This window comes from Hevea brasiliensis, unplaced genomic scaffold, assembly GCF_030052815.1.
Source record: "Hevea brasiliensis isolate MT/VB/25A 57/8 unplaced genomic scaffold, ASM3005281v1 Scaf171, whole genome shotgun sequence".
Classification (NCBI taxonomy): domain Eukaryota; kingdom Viridiplantae; phylum Streptophyta; class Magnoliopsida; order Malpighiales; family Euphorbiaceae; genus Hevea; species Hevea brasiliensis.
In genome coordinates, this window is record NW_026614664.1 from 117,821 (window position 1) to 139,363 (window position 21,543).

Here is a 21,543-nt window from a genome sequence, read left to right on the forward strand (position 1 = left end):
TTTTTCTGTAACTTTGACATGATTTTATGTGTATCTGATTTTACAGTATTAAGTGGGATGTAACTTTTACAGAAAAGGGGCCCTAAATGTCGATTTTCCCTCCATTCTATTTGTCATCAAATTTGGTATTAGCGTTTTGAAGGTCTGGATATTGTTAGATCTGGGGAATAAATCAATTTGTTGCCAGAAGGGGTGGCCATGGTTCAGGAACCGCCGGTTACGGTTCCTGAACCGCCGGTTCAGGTTCAATGAAATCATGAACCTGAACCAAACCGTCATGGGACGGTTTGGAAGACGGTTCTTGAACCGTCGGTTTCGGTTTGAGCCCCGGTTTAAAATGATTTAGAGGACAGTTCGAAAAATGACAATTCAATATGGTTTGAAAGTGGTTTAGGGGCGGTTTAAGAGCAACTTAAAGGAAAAAATTAGAGAAAAATTTTATTAATTTAGAATTTAAGTTATATTTATAAAAATATTTTAATTTTTCTTAGAAATCTTTCAATCAAAATAAAATAAGAAAAATAAGAATAAAAATAACTTATTTTTAAGAAAAATTTAATAAGCAAAGACTTGAACTTATTAAAAAATTAGAGATAAAATTAATTTAAAAAAAAAAAAAGAAAAATGTGCATGAACTTAATTTTGCTTATGTATCCCTTTAGGATTCAGAGGAATCAAAATTTTCAGTTATAAGTTGAGAGAAGGGAGATTGAGGTGATTTGGTCATGTAAAGTATAGATATAGGAAAGCTCCAATTAGACAAGTAGAGCATATTGGGTTGAGGATAGAATGAAAATAATAGGTAGACCTAAACTGACTTGGACGAAAATAGTACAACATGACCTAGAAGCATTACACATTTCCGATGATTTAACCCAAAATCGTTTAGAGTGGAGAAAGAGAATCCATATAGCCGACCCCAATAAATTTTTGGGATAAAAACTTAGTTGAATTGAGTATTATTTGCCCTTTTTAAAATAATTATATGATAATTGATAATTAAAAAAATATAAAAGAAAAAAAAATTAAAATAGAGGGTATTGAAAATTTTATTGAAGATATAAAATAATAACAGAGTAATTGAGATTGTATTAAAAATTTTAGTGAGTATAAAAGTAATAAAGTAGGGAAATTGTGAAAGTACTGAGAATTAAAATGAGTGTAGAAAATAATCATTTAGAAAATTTGAGAGAAATTGAAAGAGTATTAAGAATTAAAGAGTGTGTAGAGAATAATTGTGTAGAGAATTAATGATATATATATATATATATATATATATATATATATATTATTGAATTTTTTTGTATTTAAATCGCCGATTTGGTCCAGTTCGGAATCGTCGGTTCAATCCGGTTCGAAACTGCCATTTCACGGTTTCGGTCCAGGTTGAAGCCGGTTCTGATTTTGACCGATTTCGGTCCGATTTTGACCGAACCAGTTCCGGTTCGATTTCAATTTAGAACCACTTCAATCCTAGCCAGACTTCTTGTTTACGGATGCGGTTGCAAAACGATTATTCATTTTGTTATAAAGATTTTAGTCTTCAAAGATAACAAATTTTAACTACAATTAATAGCATTTAACTTCAACGTAAAAATTAATAGAAGTGACTCCAATAAGTCCGCTTTATCTCTGTTTGGTTAAAGACTTCGATTGAAATGCTGCACGCAAACACCATAAAGAATTGAGATGATAAAATTTGAAATGCTGCACGCAAACACCATAATGACCCCTCTTTCATTTGTTCGTGGACAAGAATAAAGAGATGTCACTGATAAATAACACTCCTTAACATTAGAGCGTTTAAAGACAAACTGGTTGGTGATCTAATTAATCGACTAATTCACTTGCAATCTTTAACTCCAATTTGCTAATCATGGACACTACCCAAAAGGAAATGCAATATGTATAGCTTCTACCATTTACAGAAAGCAAGATGCACACAAAAGGAAAGAATCACAGCTTTTTTTTTTAACAAAGGATAAAAAATTACATCAGTTGGTCCTCTGTTGAAAGTTTAGATGAAGTCCAATGGAATTCTGCATGTGCAATTGCAAGAACTTGAGCAAATCCCAGTTGTTTTCCTTCTCTAAACAAGTGTAAGCCTTCATAACATATTCAAACTGTGACCCATACATATGGGATGCGCATGCTGCTTTGTAAGTTACGAGCTGCAAATCACCTGTTGCAAATAAAAGTGACGACAACAACTTTTAAGCAATGTGGCAGAAATTTGGCAATTGGATGAAGGCTGGTAGCCCCTTAAAACTCAATGTTTGAGCAAGAAATAAATGAGACAAACTATGAAACTCAGAAGTTCAAGGATAAAAATTTATGAGCTTGCCAAATTTCTTTGGTGCCACAAGCAAGACAAACTTGTAAGAAAGAAGAAAAAGAAAAAGAAGCTAGATTACCCGCAGCAATTTCTGATGCAAGCAGGTTCTTGCTGAAGTGACGTGACAACCACCAACGGCAGCGAATCCTCCAAGCCTTTCTTGACTTCCCTTGTATAAACAATTTGGGGATTCTATTGTAATGAACCGAGTAACCTTGTTTTTTTCCACCTTCACTTCCATGTAGACATACTGACACACGGTCCTCTTCGCACTGAGAGACTTTAAGAAAGCATAAAGCAAACTCTCTCCATGTATTGTATTCCACAAAGACAGCATCCAAATGTAAAGCAATCATTTCCAAAAGGGATTCAGGGCTATAATTCCCTGCAACATATCAGTAAAGAGAAATCATAAGCTAATAGACTGACAAGATCCCCTATCACAGAAAACACATGCCCGGATGGACAAGCAGAAGTATAGAACAGTGCGGCATAACTCCAAATTCCAAGGATCCAAGGCCCATTGATAGGTAGAGAAGATAAAGTTTGTTCAGTATGATGCAAGGGTTGATCCTCTCCGATCAAGGAGTATAAATAAGGAAGATTAGATTTACGATTTGGTCTCAAATGATAATTAACTTTAATAACTTCATGATATTTTTAAAGTTTTCATGCTTATGAACTGTACAAACTTATTAGTATCATTAGAATCTTCTTCCTTGGGAACCATGTACCATAAAGATCAGGAGTTCAAATTCTTCCAAATTCAGGAACATGTGTTTATATACATGCTTTTATTGTTTTATTTTCATTAGAATATAATAGTTATTCAATTAGTAAGAATTTTGGCGTGCGTGCTTCTTTTAGCTGTGTGATGCAAACCTAATCATGGGAAGTAAATGGATTTCTTCTTGGGAATGAGTTTGACATCATAACGGTGTGAAGCTCGCGAGCAAATTTCTTTGCAATTGTGAGTTAAAAAGCACATCTGCTTTATCACTGTGCCCTAATTTCCTTAATTCTATGAAAACCTAACCCAAATTTCAACCAATCTAGCTTTTCAACTTGCAGTCCTATATTGTGCAGCCCAAAGGCCGATAAGCTTCATCAAATTGCAAGAAGCATCCTTGTTAACCAAAAGGAAAGGTCATCAAAACTCTAACCATGCAATAAAGGATGAAATGATGAACACATACTATCAGTTCACAATTGAGGGAGGTAGGTTTAGTAGAAGACGGGCTCAGTAGGATTTATCATAAGGATTTAAGCATAACATACCATTTTGATGCAGGCTGATAAGCTTTGCCAATGACTCGCTACATGTAGGATCACTCTTTAAGCTGTCCTCAAAACAGGTTGAAAGAGCAAAATTGTTAGTAGGATCAACACACTCCAAGAGGTGTGCCCTCAACCTGCAGAAAAAGGATTTCTTTAGAGTTCATGACAAAGTGACAAACAAGAGTGAACTAAACTACATCTTTCAAACAACAGTGGCAATTAAATTAAGCACAGCTTGGAAGTTGGAATCACAGTTTTAAACAACAGAATTGGACTGAATTGGCCACAGTTGCCATTTATTTTTTCAAACAATTCACGAAATGACTCAAATCCATTAAAAACCAAAAAGCAAATTAAATTAAATATGCAATGAATTAACACATATAGAAATATTTTATTGAATAATGAGACAACTTAAGAAATTAATTTTCAAATATTTATAATAAAAATCAGGCAGGTATATAAATTAACAGAAACATCTTATTTTATAAATGGGCTAATATTATTAAATCAAACAAGTCTTATAAGAAAACACAATAGACACTATGATAACCCACGAAACACTTAAGTTATAAAAGAAAAAATTAAGAATCAGAAAAGTCTCCAGCAGTTGCCAGCCACATCAGGACAATTGTTTTCTTAAAAACTAGATGGCGCTTCCTGCTCTCTATCCAAGTACCGCCCCAATCCTCTCTCTTTCCCTCCCCTTCTTATTCTTCTTTCTCCTCCTCTGATGATGAAGATCCATTTCATCCATTTCAATGTTACTAAAATGGGAAGCAACAGCAATTACGCCTGATATATAGCTGTTTCACTATGAGTTCCAAATCAGTGGGAGTGTATATGAATATCATATCACACAGCCAAAAAGCCAAAAATTTTGTCACATGCTAGCTGACATGTATATTTAATACCCTGCTTGAAATAACTAAGTGTTATTTCACCAAATCTGAACCTCCCAAGTCCCAACACTCACATAGATGGCAGTCTTATGCATTAGGAACAGCCTTTCTCATCTTGCATTTCATGATGTGGAATAACTAACTGATATTTTGCTCCAAGTCCAAACATGTCATGATATTTCTTAACCAAGAACAAGAAATTAGAGTGCATTAGTGAACAAAGGCTACAGCAGTATGGCTTCTAAGCAAAACTGTGGCGACTTGAGAATTTAGCACTTGGAACAACAGGTTGATATTTGACATAAGACTTCCAGTTGTGTTCCAAGGGAGGAAGGACCACTTGAATTTTCTATATAAAAACCAACAATAACACCTAATCTCTCTCTTCTTTTAAGTTTTTAACAACAAACCCCCGCCGCGCCGCGCCCACCACCCCCCCCCCCCCCACCCAACCCCCCTCCTTCCCCTCTTCTTTTTTAATATCAATCAAAAGTAACTTTCAATTACCTTTCTATGTAATTTACATTTTGTTTGAGGTCAAGAATTCAAAGAAATTTCCAGTTTTGCTATTGAATATTTACTTGCCAACATTTTGCATGAGTTAAGGAAATAAGTATATAAGAAGAAGAAAAGGGGTAATAGATAAGTTTTTTTTTTATTGGAAAAAAAAAAACTTGAAATATTATAATTTGAAAAATGTAAAAGATCATGTCAATCTAACTTCTTGTGAAAATAGAGATAGATATCCTTACTTCCCTTCCCTTAAATATGCTTGGGTGAAATTTTTATAGGTACAAAATACACATCATCAATTTGAGAGTTTTAGCACACTTTTTTTTTGCTATAATTGATACCAATATGAAAGGTTTTGTATATACTTGTCAACATTAAAGCATTGGCATAATTGTAAACTTGACCATAAGTTTGGAATTTTTTTTTTTACTCTCTTGAGCTGCACTAGTATGCTACGATCATTGGTTTCTCTTTCCCACAAGTTCCGCAACAATAACCATCATTCCTGTCAAACCTTTTGTCAACAAATGTATGCCCTATGATTTTCATTTAAGCTCAACTTACCTTCCCCAACATCGTAAATTTTCCTTTCAATTTTCAATCAATTTTTGGCAACCAGAAGAGGTTTACAACTTAGCAAAGAAGTAAATACCTACTAGGAAGTGATGCATTTGAATTGCCACAAAACCTCTCAAGTTCATGGAGGGCCTCTTCATCCTTACATCCAATCAGCAATAACTGGAATAAAATGGAAATAATTTAATTAAGACATTAAAATTCTAACATGCAATAAAGTTCACCAACTTCAGGTAGATGATGACTACCACACAAAATCTAATAATTTCAACTATTGCAAACAAATAAAAGAATGCCGAGTTGAAATGCTCTCCCTTTAAAATTTTAAGAGAGAAGAAAAGGCATAATTCGTATGGACTCTTCCTGTGACTCACTTTTTCATCCCATGGATAAAGACTCAGCATTTTACTCAGCAGCAAGCAAAAAACCTTTGTTCATATTACCAGAATAGCAAAATGCATACATATCGAGGATATATGAAATCTCGTAATAAAGGAAGAGCCAAAGATCAAAACAGCACCTAATCATAGCATCCAGTATTGGTTTTTGCTTGGAGATCAAAAATTAAAGCATCCAGTGTCCTGCTGCCCTAGACAAACCATTTTAAGAAATCTAATTTTCCAGTTTCATTTACCCCCAAAACACAACCAAGTGATTAGCATGAAGAACAAATGGTAGATTTCTCACAGGGGACATCAGTAAAGGTTCCTAAATCATTAGAAAGAAAATTATAAAATAAAGTTTCCCTTTAATAAACAATGGAGCCTAACTGACAGTAGAAACATGGGAAAATCTGAAATAGGTCTTTGTTATGGAAAGTCAATCACTATGTTATGGAAAGTCAATCACTATATTATTTTTCTGTATATTTTGTATTCTGTATTCCTATTTAGGATTTCTTATTTAGGATTTCTTCCTAATTAGTAGAACACAATTATAGGAATCAATTGTATATATATACCCATGTACAGATTAATTGAAATCAATAAGAATCATCTCTTTCTACATGGTATCAGAGCAGGTCATCAATCTAGGGTGACTATTTGTTCTCACTACCCAGCTCAGGAGAGACCTTGGTCGCCGACCGGCCGTTTCAACCCCGATCAACATTGCCGGCGTCGTCTCAACCCCCTCATTCCACCACCGTGTGCTGTTGCCTGATCCAGTATAACCATTAAAGGACTTCTGAGGTTTGGCTCTCAGATCCTATTTCGGTATTTGCTTGATTTGTGATTTTGGGTTATTTTGCTGCTATAAGCACTTTGGATTAGCGTTTCGGTTAGTTTTCTTTGTCTCAACAAATGGCAGACAATAAGAATATTATTTCTGATGTGATTCCGGTGATGACTAAGATCACGGAACACAAACTTAATGGTTCGAATTACAGGTGGAGTAAGATCGTTAGGGTCTATTTGCGTAGCATTGATAAGGATGATCACTTTACTAAAGATCCACCCACGATGATACACGACAAACTTGGCTAAGTGAGGATGCTAGATTGTTTTTGAATATTTGTATATTTATTAATAGTGAGGTAATTAGTTTAATTAATCACTGTGAATTTGTTAAGGAATTGATGGATTACTTAGATTTTCTGTATTCTGGTAAAGGGAATATCTCCCGTATTTATGATGTTTGTAAAGCATTTTACCGTGCTCAGAAAGAGGATAAGTCTCTCACGGCTTATTTTATGAATTTTAAACAGGTATATGAGGAACTTAATGTATTGTTGCCTTTTAGTCCTGATGTGAAAGTTCAGAGTTCGACGGGAGCAACTGGTCATTATGAGTTTTCTTGCAGTGCCTTCCTTGAGTATGAGACTGCTAAATTTGATTCTCTCGATCGAGATTTCCTCTTTGCATGAAACGTTCACACGGGTCCTTCGTACAGAGAGTACTCAATCTTCACAACCTGTCAGTAGTGCTCTTATTAGCCGTAATCCAAATGGACAATAGGGTAATAAAAGAGGAAGTAGAGGAGGAATTACAGGCAACAGAAGTAATCAGCGTAATGGAGAGGCTAGTTCTAATCAGGACTCAAGAGGAGTCATTTGTTATTATTGCCACGAGCCTGGCCATACAAAATATAATTGTCTGCAACTTCAGAGAAAAAATCAGCGATCACAGATGGCAAATATGGCAGTAGAGAATTCTACAGTATCTTCCTCTGAGAAAACTATTTTGATATCTGCAGAGGATTTTGCACAATTTTCCCAGTATCAGGCATCTCTAAAGCCTACCAGTTCCCCTGTCACTGTGATCGCTGAGTCAGGTAAATCTACTACATGCCTTGTGTCTTCTTCATCCAAATGGGTTATTGATTCTCAGTGCATGCATCACATGACAGGTAATTCTAGTCTTCTATCTGCTTTTCAGTCTAATCTCACTTCCTCTACTGTTACTTTAGCTGATGGTTCTACTTCTTGTGTCATGGGTTCTAGAACTGCGAACCCGACTTCATCAATTTCTTTGTCTTCTGTTTTGTGTCTACCAAAATTCTCTTTTAATCTACTTTCTGTTAGTAAACTTGCTCGTACTTTAAATTGTTCTGTTTCCTTTTTTTCTGACCAGTGTTTGTTTCAGGATCTTACGACGAAGCAGATTATTGGTAAAGGACGCGAGTCAGGTGGTCTCTATATTCTGGAAAATCATGTACCGCGGTCGCTTGTTTGCTCCAGTACCTTAACACCTCTTGAAGCTCATTGTAGATTGGGTCATCCTTCTTTGTCTACCATGAAGAAGCTATGTCCTCAATTTCAGTCTTTATCAGTACTAGAATGTGAGTCGTGTCAGTTTGCAAAACATCATCGTTTGCCTTCTATGTCTAGAGTCAATAAACGGGCTTCATCTCCTTTTGAGGTAGTTCATTCTGATGTTTGGGGTCCTTATTCTGTTACATCTAAAACTGAATTTCGTTATTTTGTTACTTTTGTTGATGATTACTCTCGTGTTACCTGGTTATATTTAATGAAAAATCGTTCTGAGTTGTTTTCTATCTTTTGTGCCTTTTGTAATGAAATCAAAACTCAATTTAATATTTATGTGCGCATATTAAGAAGTGACAATGCCAAAGAATACTTTTCAGCACAATTTCAGCCTTATATGACACAAAATGGCATTCTTCATCGCCTTCTGTGTGTATACCCCATCCCAAAATGGCGTGGCGAAAGAAAAATCGTCATCTTCTTGAGGTAACTCGTGCTCTTCTTTTTCAGATGAAAGTACCTAAACACTTTTGGGCGGATGCAGTTTCCACGGCATGTTTTTTGATCAATCGTATGCCGTCTTCTGTCCTTAATGGGGATATTCCTTATACTACTTTGTTTCCTACAAAATCTTTGTTCCTTATTGAACCCCGTATTTTTTGTTGTACCTGTTTTGTGCGTGATATTCGTCCACAGGTTACTAAATTGGATCCAAAATCTCTCAAATGTGTCTTCCTTGGGTACTCCCGGCTCCAAAAAGGGTACCGTTGTTTCTCTCCTACTCTTAATCGTTATCTTGTTTCTGCAGATGTCACATTTTTTGAGTCCACTCCATTTTTTCCTCCATCATCTGTGTATGAGAGTCGGGGGGAGGAGGATGATCTCTTAATATATAGTGTTCAACCAATGTCTAGTACTCTCCCACAGCCTGTTCCTTCTGTCTCTAGACCTACTCGACCTCCCGTTGTTCATGTTTATTCCAGGAGATTGGAGATTCCTGACTCAGATCCTCCACCAGCTACTTCGTTGGGAGATCCTGTACCTCATACTGATCATGATTCTGATCTAGACTTACCCATTGCTCTTCGTAAAGGTAAACGTTCATGTACTTACCCTATCTCTTCTTTTGTTTCTTATAATCAATTGTCTTCTTGTTCTCGGTGTTTCGTTACTTCTTTAGACTCTGTTACTATCCCTAATCATTAATGAGGCAATCGTCTCATCCCGGCCGTGTGATGCTATGAAAGAGGAAATGGAGGCTTTAGATGCTAATGGTACATGGGAACTATTGCCTTTACCCACCGGTAAGAAAGCTATTGGTTGTAAATGGGTATATCTGATGAAAGGTAAATCATGATGGTTCTGTGGCTAGGTTAAAAGCACGCCTTGTAGCAAAAGGATTTTCTAAGACTTATGTGGTTGATTACTCTGATACCTTTTCTCCTGTAGCTTATCTTACTTCTATTAGCTTGTTTATATCTTTAGCAGCTACATACGATTTGCCAATGCACCAATTTGATATTAAGAATGCTTTACTTCATGGTGATCTTCAGAGGAGGTGTATATGGAGCAACCACCGGGTTTGTTGCTCGGGGAGCTGAGTAAAGTTTGTAGGCTTGAAAGTCTCTTTATGGCTTGAAACAAAGTCCTAGGGCATGGTTTGGGAGATTCAAAGGAAGCAAGACAGAATTTGATATGCAAAAGAGTAAGTGTGATCACTCGATTTTATAGGCAACTGAGGTCGGTCTAATTCTCTTGGTAGTCTATGTGGATGACATTGTCATCACCGGGAGTGACTCTGCAGTATTTCATCTCTTAAAACCTTCCTCCAAACTCGCCTGGACCAAAGACTTGGGATTGTTAAAGTATTTCTTGGGTATCGAAGTTATGAGAAGTAAGAAGGGTATTTTCTTGTCTCAAAGAAAATATGTCCTCGATCTCTTGACAGAGACAGAAAATTAGGTGCTAAGCCTTGTAGCGCACCAATGACTCCAACTTTACAAATCAAGTAGGGGATAGTGAGTTGTTTGAAGATCCAGAGATACAGAGATTGGTAGAAAAATTGAACTACCTTACGGTCACTCGTCCGACATTGCTTATGCCGTTAGTGTGGTAAGTCGGTTTATGTCTTCCCAACCGTTGCTCATTGGGAAGCCTTGGAACAAATCTTGTGTTATCCAAGGGCGCTCCAGAAGAGGTTTGCTATATGGTAATCATGGGCATTTGAATGTTGAATGTTTTTCGATGCCGATCGATCGATCTAAGGTTGATAGGAGATCAACTACTAGATATTGCGTTTTTATTGAAGGAAATTTGGTGTCTTGGAGAAGCAAGAAGCAGAGTGTAGTTTCTCGATCTAGTGCTGAATCCGAATACAGAGCCATGGCACAATCAGTATGTGAGGTAATGTGGATACTTCAATTACTAGATGAGACAGGTTTTAAGACCTCCCTGCCTGTGAAATTGTGGTGTGATAATCAAGCTGCTCTTCATATTGCTTCTAATCCGGTGTTTCATGAGCGAACCAAACATATTGAGATTGATTGTCACTTTATTCGTGAAAAGATTCAACAACAGATCATCTCAACAGGACACATCAAAACTGGAGAGCAGTTAGGAGATATTTTCACAAAAGCTCTGAATGGAGCTAGGATTGACTACATTTGTAACAAGTTGGGCATGATTAACATCTATGCTCCAACTTGAGGGGGATTGTTATGGAAAGTCAATCACTATGTTATGGAAAGTCAATCACTATATTATTTTTCTGTATATTTTGTATTCTGTATTCCTATTTAGGATTTCTTATTTAGGATTTCTTCCTTATTAGTAGAACACAATTATAGGAATCAATTGTATATATATACCCATGTACAGATTAATTGAAATCAATAAGAATCATCTCTTTCTACGGTCTTCAATGAAAAGTTTAAGTTCAGGTATAACATGCATATGATGTCCTGATGACACTGACAAGACATATATCAAAGATCATGTTCACTCTACCTGTATCAAGGGAAGCAAGGCAGCAATTACTGGAGGCTTTGAGTAAACAGCTTCTCGTAAATACTTTACTGAATTCTCATATTCATCATCTTGAATCACTCTTTCTAGCTCCCAATTCTTGGCTTGTATAGGCAACAACCATGAATCCAAGCTTTCTTTGGCAAGACAAAACAGAATTTCAGTATAAATATCATAAATAACTAATCAAACTTCAGTAGAAAGGAATTCTCATTTTTTGCCAAAATTATCAATTCACACAAAACAAGACATCCTTATAATTCTAAGGACGTTCATAACCCATGTAATGATACACATTATTCAGCAGTCAGCATAAACAACCATATCATGGCTTTCAATCCCCCCATGTTGGTGAATTTTTTCAAGTACTTCATCAAGGGATCATGCATAATCAACGTTTGGGTACAAAGAAAGTGGGCAAATAGAAATTGTGGGCAATATTAACTTAATTTATATTTCTGGCATAATATTTGGAAAACAGAAGAAAAAGAGAACAACAATTAAAATTGCATCTGATAATCAAGGCCATGTTATCACTTCCATCACCACCTCATTAACTTCTATCACTGGCCTGCCACCCAAATAGGCAATACCATTGAGATATTCAGCCACTCTATTCTTCTTATTCAAAATTTATTTATTCACTCAAACACACTAAGATATGATTTTATACTCTCCCCCAACCCCCAACTGGCACAAGCACAAAGACTATTTGCCCCACTTATATCACTCTTTCTGCTACTAACTGAGTTGATACTACCTAGTGATCAAAGCAGTAATTCCGCTCAATATTCACCAAAAAGAAATGCATAGTTGTGAGTAAACTAGGGCTTTGTTAAGCATTCAGGTTGAGTTGGCCAAACAAGAGCAATTGCAGCAGCTAAGGGCCAGTTAAGCAACATGGAGTACAAAAGCCAAAACAATGAAATGTAGATTGGACAGAAAGCTTGCACTTTTAGGTTCCTCACAAAATGCCATTTTGTCCAAAGCAGTCCCACCTCAGCCAGATACAAAGCTAAAGAACTCATTAAATACAATGATGGGTGACAAAATGCATGCCACACCAACCCTACAGACACAAGTTAGATCCTATGTATCCTGCTAATATTACAACAAAACAAACAAGAATGCTTTTTTTACTCTCTTTTTAATTGAATTTGCATAGATATTCTTTGCACTATCCTTACCAGAATTAGTAAATTTTTATTACTGTCTAACAAAATATGGGTGTAGCAGCAAGACACAAGACAACATTAGTGGGCCTACCATTTAAAAAGATTGCTTTGGTATCTACTTTTGATGTTTCACTAAATGTAGGTGAATTTATGTGCATCGAAATGTATCCCTACTCCCTAGTGTATTATTTCAGTACAAATCTGTATTTAGAGATAGTCATCCACAGGAGATCTTTTTTGGCCAATTTCTCTTACCCTTCTTCAAATATTTTGAATTAGTTTTAGCCTCTAGTTCTTGTCACTATCCCCTTTTTTTATTTTTATTAGTGCTCTCCATGCACAAAGATGGGCCCACTTTATAGAATTTGCTGGGTGCACTGTATACATACATATATACATACATACACACATATAAATATGTGGAGAAAGTTCCAAATATAGCATGATGCACTGTTGTTCCTTCACAAATATGGGTATATAGCCGGTGATGTGCACGCAAAGTAGAAGCAAAATTTATGATATGCACCTGAATAAGTAGTGGCAAAGAACTAAACAGTTCAGATGCATGAAAAAATATAAGTATGATGACAAAACAACGTCAAGGTTAAGAACTCACTAAGGGCACACAAATTGGGAAAAGAATGCATATGACCACCATCATTATCAACAGAATGACTATTTTCAGCAGAATTCACATAAAAACCAGGAGGCTGGAAGTCCTGTTGAAGATTTCTCTGCAGGTTAATATCCACCTCCGTAGGTACCACTCTTTTGTGAACGTCACTATCAGCTTCCACAGGCATTCTTTTATCATTCATGACAGAGGTTTCCGAATCATATTGAAAGGAAGATTCAGACTCACAACTAAAAAGTGCATTATGACCCTCTGAGCCCCCAACTTCATATCTGAATCTTGTGAATGACATGTATGAATGAGAAGGTGCTCCTGACACGTCTGAATTTGTGGGCGTATAAATCTGATCAGAATTCTTGCACTGCATATCTTCTGGAATGCTAGAGTACCAAAGCTGATAGAATATCAAGCCAATGATCATATGGAACATTGGGTGACCCTCAAATCCGTGTTCTCGCATCAGACTGAGAAAAACATGAACAGAATAATCATTCAGATCAACCAATCCGTGCTATTTTCAAGACCCACAATGTACAATTTGGAGGATAAGGGCCATCACTAGTCTAATCCATACTTTTATACAAGCAGCAAAAAAAAACAACTAAAAAGGTCACACCCTCAGATTAATGCCAAATGACAGAGAAAGATAATCCAACAGGTTCTGGATGAAGAATAAACCACCGCAAAGCCTGAAAACCACCTTTTCCCGCAGTAGAACAAAAGGTGAAAACCTGATTATTTAAAATTGAGTACATTCTGCCCCATCCAAATGTCCCAACTATTTTGATATCCTTTCTACCACCAAGCACTAAAATTTGATCATCAATTAAGGGGAAGACATAGCAATAGCACACTCATGAAAACAAGAAATACTTGGGAAATGCAGATTACTTCTGCAATCTGCATCCTTTTATCCCTAAACAGAGTAAATGTATAGGTATATTAATTAATGAAGTATGCATTATATATGTATCAGTGATATGCAGATCATATAGGAGTATAACTTAAAATCACATGACTAAATGACCTAAAATGCAGATTCTAGTTGTCCTTCACTGCATCATGGAGCAAATACATTGAGCCAGCAAGGCTGCACAACTACTCCATCTAATTTCACTTTACCTTTATCTTTTCCTCTCCCCTGCCTTACCTCAAAAATTCCTAAAATGTAACCAACTTGCTAGTTAATAATAATGAAAGATACTATCCTTTAACAATAACAACTGTGGTTAACAGTAAATGCCAGTTAGAAAACAACTGATATATGGTCATGGTGATCACTTTACCATATGACTATTTAGGCATCCAAGTAGATCTATTATTCAAATCCCAGACAGTATGTTTACCATAAACTAGTATTAGAATACACTAATAAATATTGTAGCAAAACTTATATAGTAATTATAAAAATAGTTTCAAAAAAAAAAAATGTAACTATAACAATGTATCCTTTTTGTGGGTTCTTTTTCCCCCTTAAAAAAGGTTAGCTACCACTGCAGATATAAAATGAAATATACAATAAAGAGAATGAATAATCAAAATTAAGAAGATTTGGAAATATCTAAATTGGAAGAACATTTTTCTTAATCAATGTAAAATTCATCACATATGACGCAGACCACTGATTGGAACTCTTGAGGCATCACATTCACACATAAAACTAGATCGCCAAATTGTTAATGTATGCCTAAGTGCATTATTAATACTTGGGATTTAAGAGACAAGATGTTCACCATCTTTAGATGGTGAAATCTTGAAACTGCATACTCTGGAAAGAAATATGAAAATTTATCAGTATCAGATGAGTTGGTCGTACCAAGTTCAGACAATAAAAATAAGAGAGAACCAAAATTTGCTAGAGCTTAGATAACACAAACTTTGACAGCTTATCTTTCTTCAGAATAACATATACATGATATCTTCTTCCATATTAATATAACACCAAATGGAATATATCATTCTGACATAAATTAACATTTCAAAAGGATAGAGAGTAGAGATTTTAATATAAAACTTCAACATCTGGGCAAATAATTAAGTAAGGCAAAAATGAGAATCATACCTTCTAGCATTCTGACGTTCACCTTCAATGTTCCCCTGCATAAGATGGATAATTATCGACTCCAAACGAACAATAAAAAGGTCCTGCTCAGCAAACAAGGTTTTTTTATCAACACATTGGGGCAATAGTGCACATTGACATCTGATGAAAGCCAAGACTTCCTGATGGCACAGATAACATCATGAACACTAAACATATAATCACAATTGTGAATGGTGTACCTCTTTCATATATTCACTCGTCTTTCTTTTATTTGCTAAGTTTATTCCAATCCTTGTCATCCAGGTATCATAGATGCCACTGATAGCAGTCAAGTTGACATCATCATTTTCTATATGTTTGAGAAACTCCATTGAAACCTAAAAAATGTAGGTAATGTGCATCATACAGGCTCCATACATCAATATAGAAGTTTGACCAAATATGAGAATATATAATAAAATAGAAGAAGCTTTACAATCATCATCACCATCATCATCATCATCATCATCATCATCATAATAATAAAGAAATAAAATAGAAGTGCACTATCCAAAGAAAATGCATTACACCTAATAGGAACCATATTGAATAGATCAAGCTTCATTTCTTTAGTTGGCTGCTACTAGTATTACATATCAGGTTATGCAATTGAGCATGTAATATCATGCTTAGAAAAATGCACGCTCATACACACACACCCCATATTTGTATGTCTATTGTCTAAACCTGACTCTCTCTCTCATTCTGTGGTTTTCTATCTCCTATAGGTCCTACAATCAAATGCTCATCTTGACAATAGCAAGCTATAATGTATGTTGTTTCATCATGAAGCAAGGAAGATCATGCCTAAACAGTTCAATTGAAAATTTTTTCCTTCCCCCTGCCCCAAAAAAATACAGTTGATAAGAAACAACACAAATAAGAGTTTGAATTGCAAATACAAAGGTCATATCTTATTTATAAGCTATTACTAATTCATCAATTGCAATATTGCTAAAACTTTCTTCTCAAAAAAACAAAGAAAAGGCTAAAACTTAAGGCAAACCTGAAATACAGTCATCATATCTTTTTCCAATTTGACAAACATGTGAGTACACATATGCGCACATAAACTTCTCTTTCCACATTAAACTTAGAAACCGATTGATAAAATGCTCAAAAATGGCTGAAACAAAATTCAATGACATGAAATCCTAATGAGATTTTGGCATAAAGATCATACCAAGTACTTGAACCGATTCATAGTAGGATGATTGTCCTTGCATGTTGCTTTCAATAACAAGCTGAGGACACCACTTGCCTCTGTCCAATTATGTTGTCTCACTAACTTCCGTAGAAAGTGGCATAACTTAACACGATTTTCTGATCGTATATTGTTAGAGCCTCGACAAAGAAGGTATGATGGTTTGGCTAAAGCTAAAATGGTTCTTTTATAAATTTTTTCTAGTGCCATGATATGGCATTCATCATCCGCCAATGTACTCAAATTCCTTTTGCGTTTCTTTGATTCAACAGTACCATCTTCAAATCCCACCATGTCACTTTTCAAGGCTTTGTTACCACTATCTTCTAATAATGTCATGTGATCTTCCAACATCTCCACATGCACACCTACAAAATCTAGACCTCTTGAATCGTCCTTCCTCTCCCTTCTGAAGTAACGAAATTACTTTTATTATTAGAAACAAGTCATTTATATGAATTTATACATAAAATATTGCAATAAATAATAAGTGATAAATAATAATTAATCACCACAAACACATCCATTAAGGGTAACCATTGAACACAGTTTTAATTTTTCTTTTAAAGAGAGGTAGTTAGCTATGCTCCAACTATCATGAATAAGAAATTGGTATTCCATATTAGTTTTCAATGAAGTCCTCCTACCTTAAACCTATAAAACAAATAAAAAAGAAAATGCATAACTACAATCGTATAAAATACATCTTAGCTGCCTATGCACATGGTGCATAGATTCATGACGATTGCATAAAATTGAAGAGTCAAGCATGCAATAATATAAAATACATTATATTAATCTCATTTACATTAAACTTTAAGTGATGCAGAATAGCTGCAACTTGCAGCTGCCGTACACTGCTAAACCCTCTATGTTTCAACTCTGGTAGAAAGTTGAAACTAATGCATATTAAATGGAACCTCAGCAAATTATAATTAGTGAGAAGAAACAAACAGATCAGATGATATAACACAATACACTGAAATTTAAGATATATGCTAACAGCAAAACATCAAACCTCTAAACATCAAATTCATTAGCTTCAAACACGAGCAAAATTAAGAAAGAAAATGCAAAATATAACAAAACCATAGAATTTCCAGACAAAGTTTGGGGAATGCCAATATCTCTCTCATGCTAATTAAGGAAGTACAAAAAAGCCACTATGCCAATTCATAATATTAATATATGAGGAAAAAAGAAGTTGCAAATTTACAACTTTGAAAATTGAAAGAAAAAGAAGAAGCTATAGCTATTTAGAGAACTAATAATTGAAGCCTATTCCCCCACAACACCCCCCACGCCCCACCCACACCCCTCCCCTCCCCAACCAAAAAAAAAAAATCCCACCAGCTCCACCTTCTTTCTTATACTCAAATAATATAGACAATCTACATTAGTTTTATAGATTTTATCAATAAGATAATTAAACAGTGAATTATATTTATAACAAAAAAGAATTAGAATTGACTTTTGTTTTTTATTTTTATATGATTTACAATTTTTAATTAAATGAATTATATTATTTTTAATTTTGATGTCAACATCGGTTAGTGGCCTTGGATGTCAAATTTAGGAACAATTCAAGTAAGGTTAGAAGAAATAGTATAGCTCGAACAAAGTGGTGAGAGTTGAAAGGAGAAGAGCAAATGAAGTTCAAAAATGAGGTTCTCGAGTCCGAAGCATGGAAGCTGGATATGGAGGCCAATAGTATGTGGATACAAATGGCATCAAAGATTAGAGAAGTAGCTAGAAAAGTACTTGGAGAGTCTAGAGGACATGGACCACCCTCAAAAGAGAGATGGTGGTGGAATGAGGAAGTACAAAAGGCAGTGAAGAGAAAGAGAGAATGGTATAAGAAATTGCCTAAGTGTGATAATAATAAGGCATATGAACAGTACAAGATAGCAAAGAAAGAAGCAAAAAAGGCAGTTAGTCAAGCAAGAGTGCAGGCCTTTGAAAAGTTATATGAGAAATTTGGAACTAAAGAAGGGGAGAAAGATATTTATAGATTAGCAGGGAGGAGAGAAAAGAAATGTCAAGATCTCAATCAAATTAGGTGCATTAAGGAAAAAGAAGGAAAAATGTAAGTTAAAGATGAGGACATTAAAGAAAGATGGAGAAATTATTTTGATGACCTCTTTAATAATAGTCAAAATGGTAATAGCGTGAATATAGACTACAAAGCAATAGAAAATAATGTAAATTATACTAGAAGGATTAGATCTTTAGAAGTAAAGGAAGCACTTAAGAGAATGAAAGTGGGTAAAGCCTGTGGATTCGATGGAATACCAATTGAAGTGTGGAAGTGTTTGGGAGATACAAAAATGGCATGGTTAACTAAATTGTTCAATAAGATTCTAAATTTAAAGAAAATGCCTGATGAATGGAGAAGGAGTATTTTAGTACCTACTTTTAAAAATAAGGGAGACATACAAAGTTGCTCAAACTATAGGGGAATTAAACTCATTAGCCATAGTTGTGGGAGAGAGTTGTGTAACATCGACTACGTCATGATACTTCTATCTCTCCCAATCAATTTGGCTTCATGCCTGGTCGTTCAACTATAGAAGCGATCTTTCTCATTAGAAGCTTGATGGAGAAATACAGAGATGTGAGGAAAGATTTACACATGGTTTTTACCGATTTGGAAAAGGCTTATGATAATATTTCAAGAGATGTCTTATAGAGAGTGTTAGAACAAAAGAGGGTATCTATTAGGTACATACAAGTGTTGAAAGGCATGTATGAAGGAGCAAATACTATTGTACGCACCGTGGAAGCGGACACCAGAAATTTTCCTATCTCAGTTAGATTACACTAAGGTTCAGCTGTAAGTCCTTACCTTTTTACATTAATTTTAGATGAATTAACGAAACATTTAGAAGAGAGTATCCCTTGGTGCATGATGTTTGCGGATGATATAGTTCTAATAGATGAGACGCAATAAGGATTGAATAGAAAGCTAGAGCTTTGAAAAAGTACTCTAGAGTCAAAAGACTTTAAGTTAAATAGAACTAAGACAAAATACATGCATTGCAAGTTCAGTTAAGGCCGAACTGGTGATAGGGAATGAGTTAGTTTAGATGGAGTGATACTGTCCCAAAGTAATCACTTCAAATATCTCGCCTCGGTCCTTCAAGTAGATGGGGGATGTGAGGAGGATGTTAGATATAGGATTAAAGCCGGATGGTTGAAGCGGAGATATGCCACAGGAGTTTTATGTGTTCACAAGATTCCCAATAAGTTAAAAAGAAAATTTTACCATATAGCCATACGACCGGCCATGTTATATGGTAGTGAGTGTTGGGTACTGAAGGAGTCGTATGTGTCTAAAATAAGAGTTGCAGAGATGAAAATGTTAAGGTGAATGAGTGGCCATACTAGACTAGATAAAGTCCGTAATGAGAGTATTAGAAAAAAGGTAGGAGTGGTACCAATTGAGGATAAGTTGAGAGAAGGGAGATTAAGGTGGTTTGGTCATGTGAAGCGTAGACATATGGAGGCTCCAGTTAGACAAGTAGAGCACATTAGGGTAGAGGATAGAAAGAAAGAAGGGGTAAACCTAAACTAACTTGGATGAGAATAGTACAACATGATCTATAAGCATTTTAACCCAAAATCGTTTAGAGCGGAGAAAGAGAATCCATATAGCCGACTCTAATTTTTTGGGACAAAGGCTTAGTTAAGTTGAGTTGAAAATATTATTTTTAATTTTAATTTTAATTTTAATAATTTAATTAATTTAATATAAATTATATGTTATATAAATAATATATTTTCATATAAGAATGTGTATTCACATACATATATATAGGTATATTGTGTTTATAATGTTTATGTTTGGCCCCCTCATAATTTGGTAGCTAGCTCCGCCATTGCCACTTGCCCAACATGTTTGCATATTTTCTTTATGGTACTTCCCTGAACATATGAGAACAATTTTTTCCCCATTATTTTCTGCTTCTTTTTGGGGTGGAGGCAGGAGCGGATTTATGGCATTTAGCATACTTTCACCTTTGCAAACTCTTAACCAAAGATCTATCCTTCGGAATCAAACTCGAATTCAAATAGGCTAAACCGATTAAAGATCTATCCTTTGACACAAAAACAGAACAAAGCCCATATAACGTAACGCAAAAACAGAACAGAACCCAAAAACAGAACAAACCCACAAACCCAGGACAGAGCCACAGAGATGAATTAACCAATACCAACTTCTAAGCTTGTTGGAGGTCGTTTTTATTTCAAAATGTAAGTAAATCATTCCTATAAATGTTAACCACAAAAATAAAAAACAATAATCATCAAAACCCAAGTGATAATGTCAACAGGCCATTCCTAAAACAATACAAGTAATTCTACTTCATTAAAACAAATTCATAACTGCTTGGAAAAGAAATTTGGAACAGGAGAAAAAAAATAAAGTTTGGTAAGAAAAACTAACCTTACAAAGTTAGAATTCTTGAGAGAGAGAAGTGACTGTTGTCGAGTAGGCGGGTGGAGTTCTGCTACGACTGCTCGTCTGACGGCAGATAGCAATAACACATATAGGGTGATGATGAGCACTGAGTCGGTTTGGGAGTTGCATTAAACCAACACGAATTAAATACATTCAGGTTAATTGGGATAAAGAGCCTTAATGGTTTAAACGTGAAACATAATTGATTGATAGCTGTGATAGCTTGATAAAATTATATTAAATATTTAATAAAATTATATTTAGTTATTATTATTAATATAATAAATTATTAATAAAAATATATATTATATAATTTATTTTATTATTAAATTAAATATATAATTATTAAATTAATATATTATATTATTTAAATAAATATATAATTATTAATTTTTTATATTATATTATTTATTTTATTATTAAAATAAGAAAATAATTATTTTTTAAGATAATTAAATAATTTTAAAAATATAAATAAAATAATAAAATAATTATTAATGTTAATAGAAAAATTTATAATTAATTTTAAATTTTTAGATATAAATAAATATTTTATATTTAATTTATTAATAAAAATATTAATATGGTTAAAATACGTTAATTAAAATATTAAAATTATAAATAAAAAAATAAAAATATTAATAATATTAATT

At 34.6% G+C, this 21,543-nt stretch overlaps 1 protein-coding gene across 2 annotated transcripts; it reads right to left on the reverse strand.

Annotated features, from left to right (window-relative positions):
• Positions 1-1,705: 1,705 nt before the first annotated feature.
• Positions 1,706-21,032, reverse strand: LOC110644183 (uncharacterized). Of its 2 annotated transcripts, XM_058141616.1 has the most exons (10): positions 20,876-21,032; positions 16,408-16,837; positions 15,425-15,562; positions 15,204-15,286; positions 13,124-13,605; positions 11,315-11,469; positions 5,681-5,766; positions 3,614-3,747; positions 2,415-2,720; positions 1,706-2,182 (listed from the first exon to the last, which is right to left on the reverse strand). In XM_058141616.1, the coding sequence occupies exons 2-10, from the start codon at positions 16,780-16,782 to the stop codon at positions 1,995-1,997; spliced, it is 1,947 nt and encodes a 648-aa protein (XP_057997599.1). In that variant the 5' UTR covers positions 16,783-16,837; positions 20,876-21,032; the 3' UTR covers positions 1,706-1,994. The 2 variants fall into 2 exon arrangements, with proteins under 2 accessions (XP_057997599.1, XP_057997600.1); XM_058141617.1 differs by lacking the exon at positions 16,408-16,837 and having other exon boundaries at positions 20,876-21,031.
• Between the last annotated feature and the right edge of the window lie 511 nt (positions 21,033-21,543).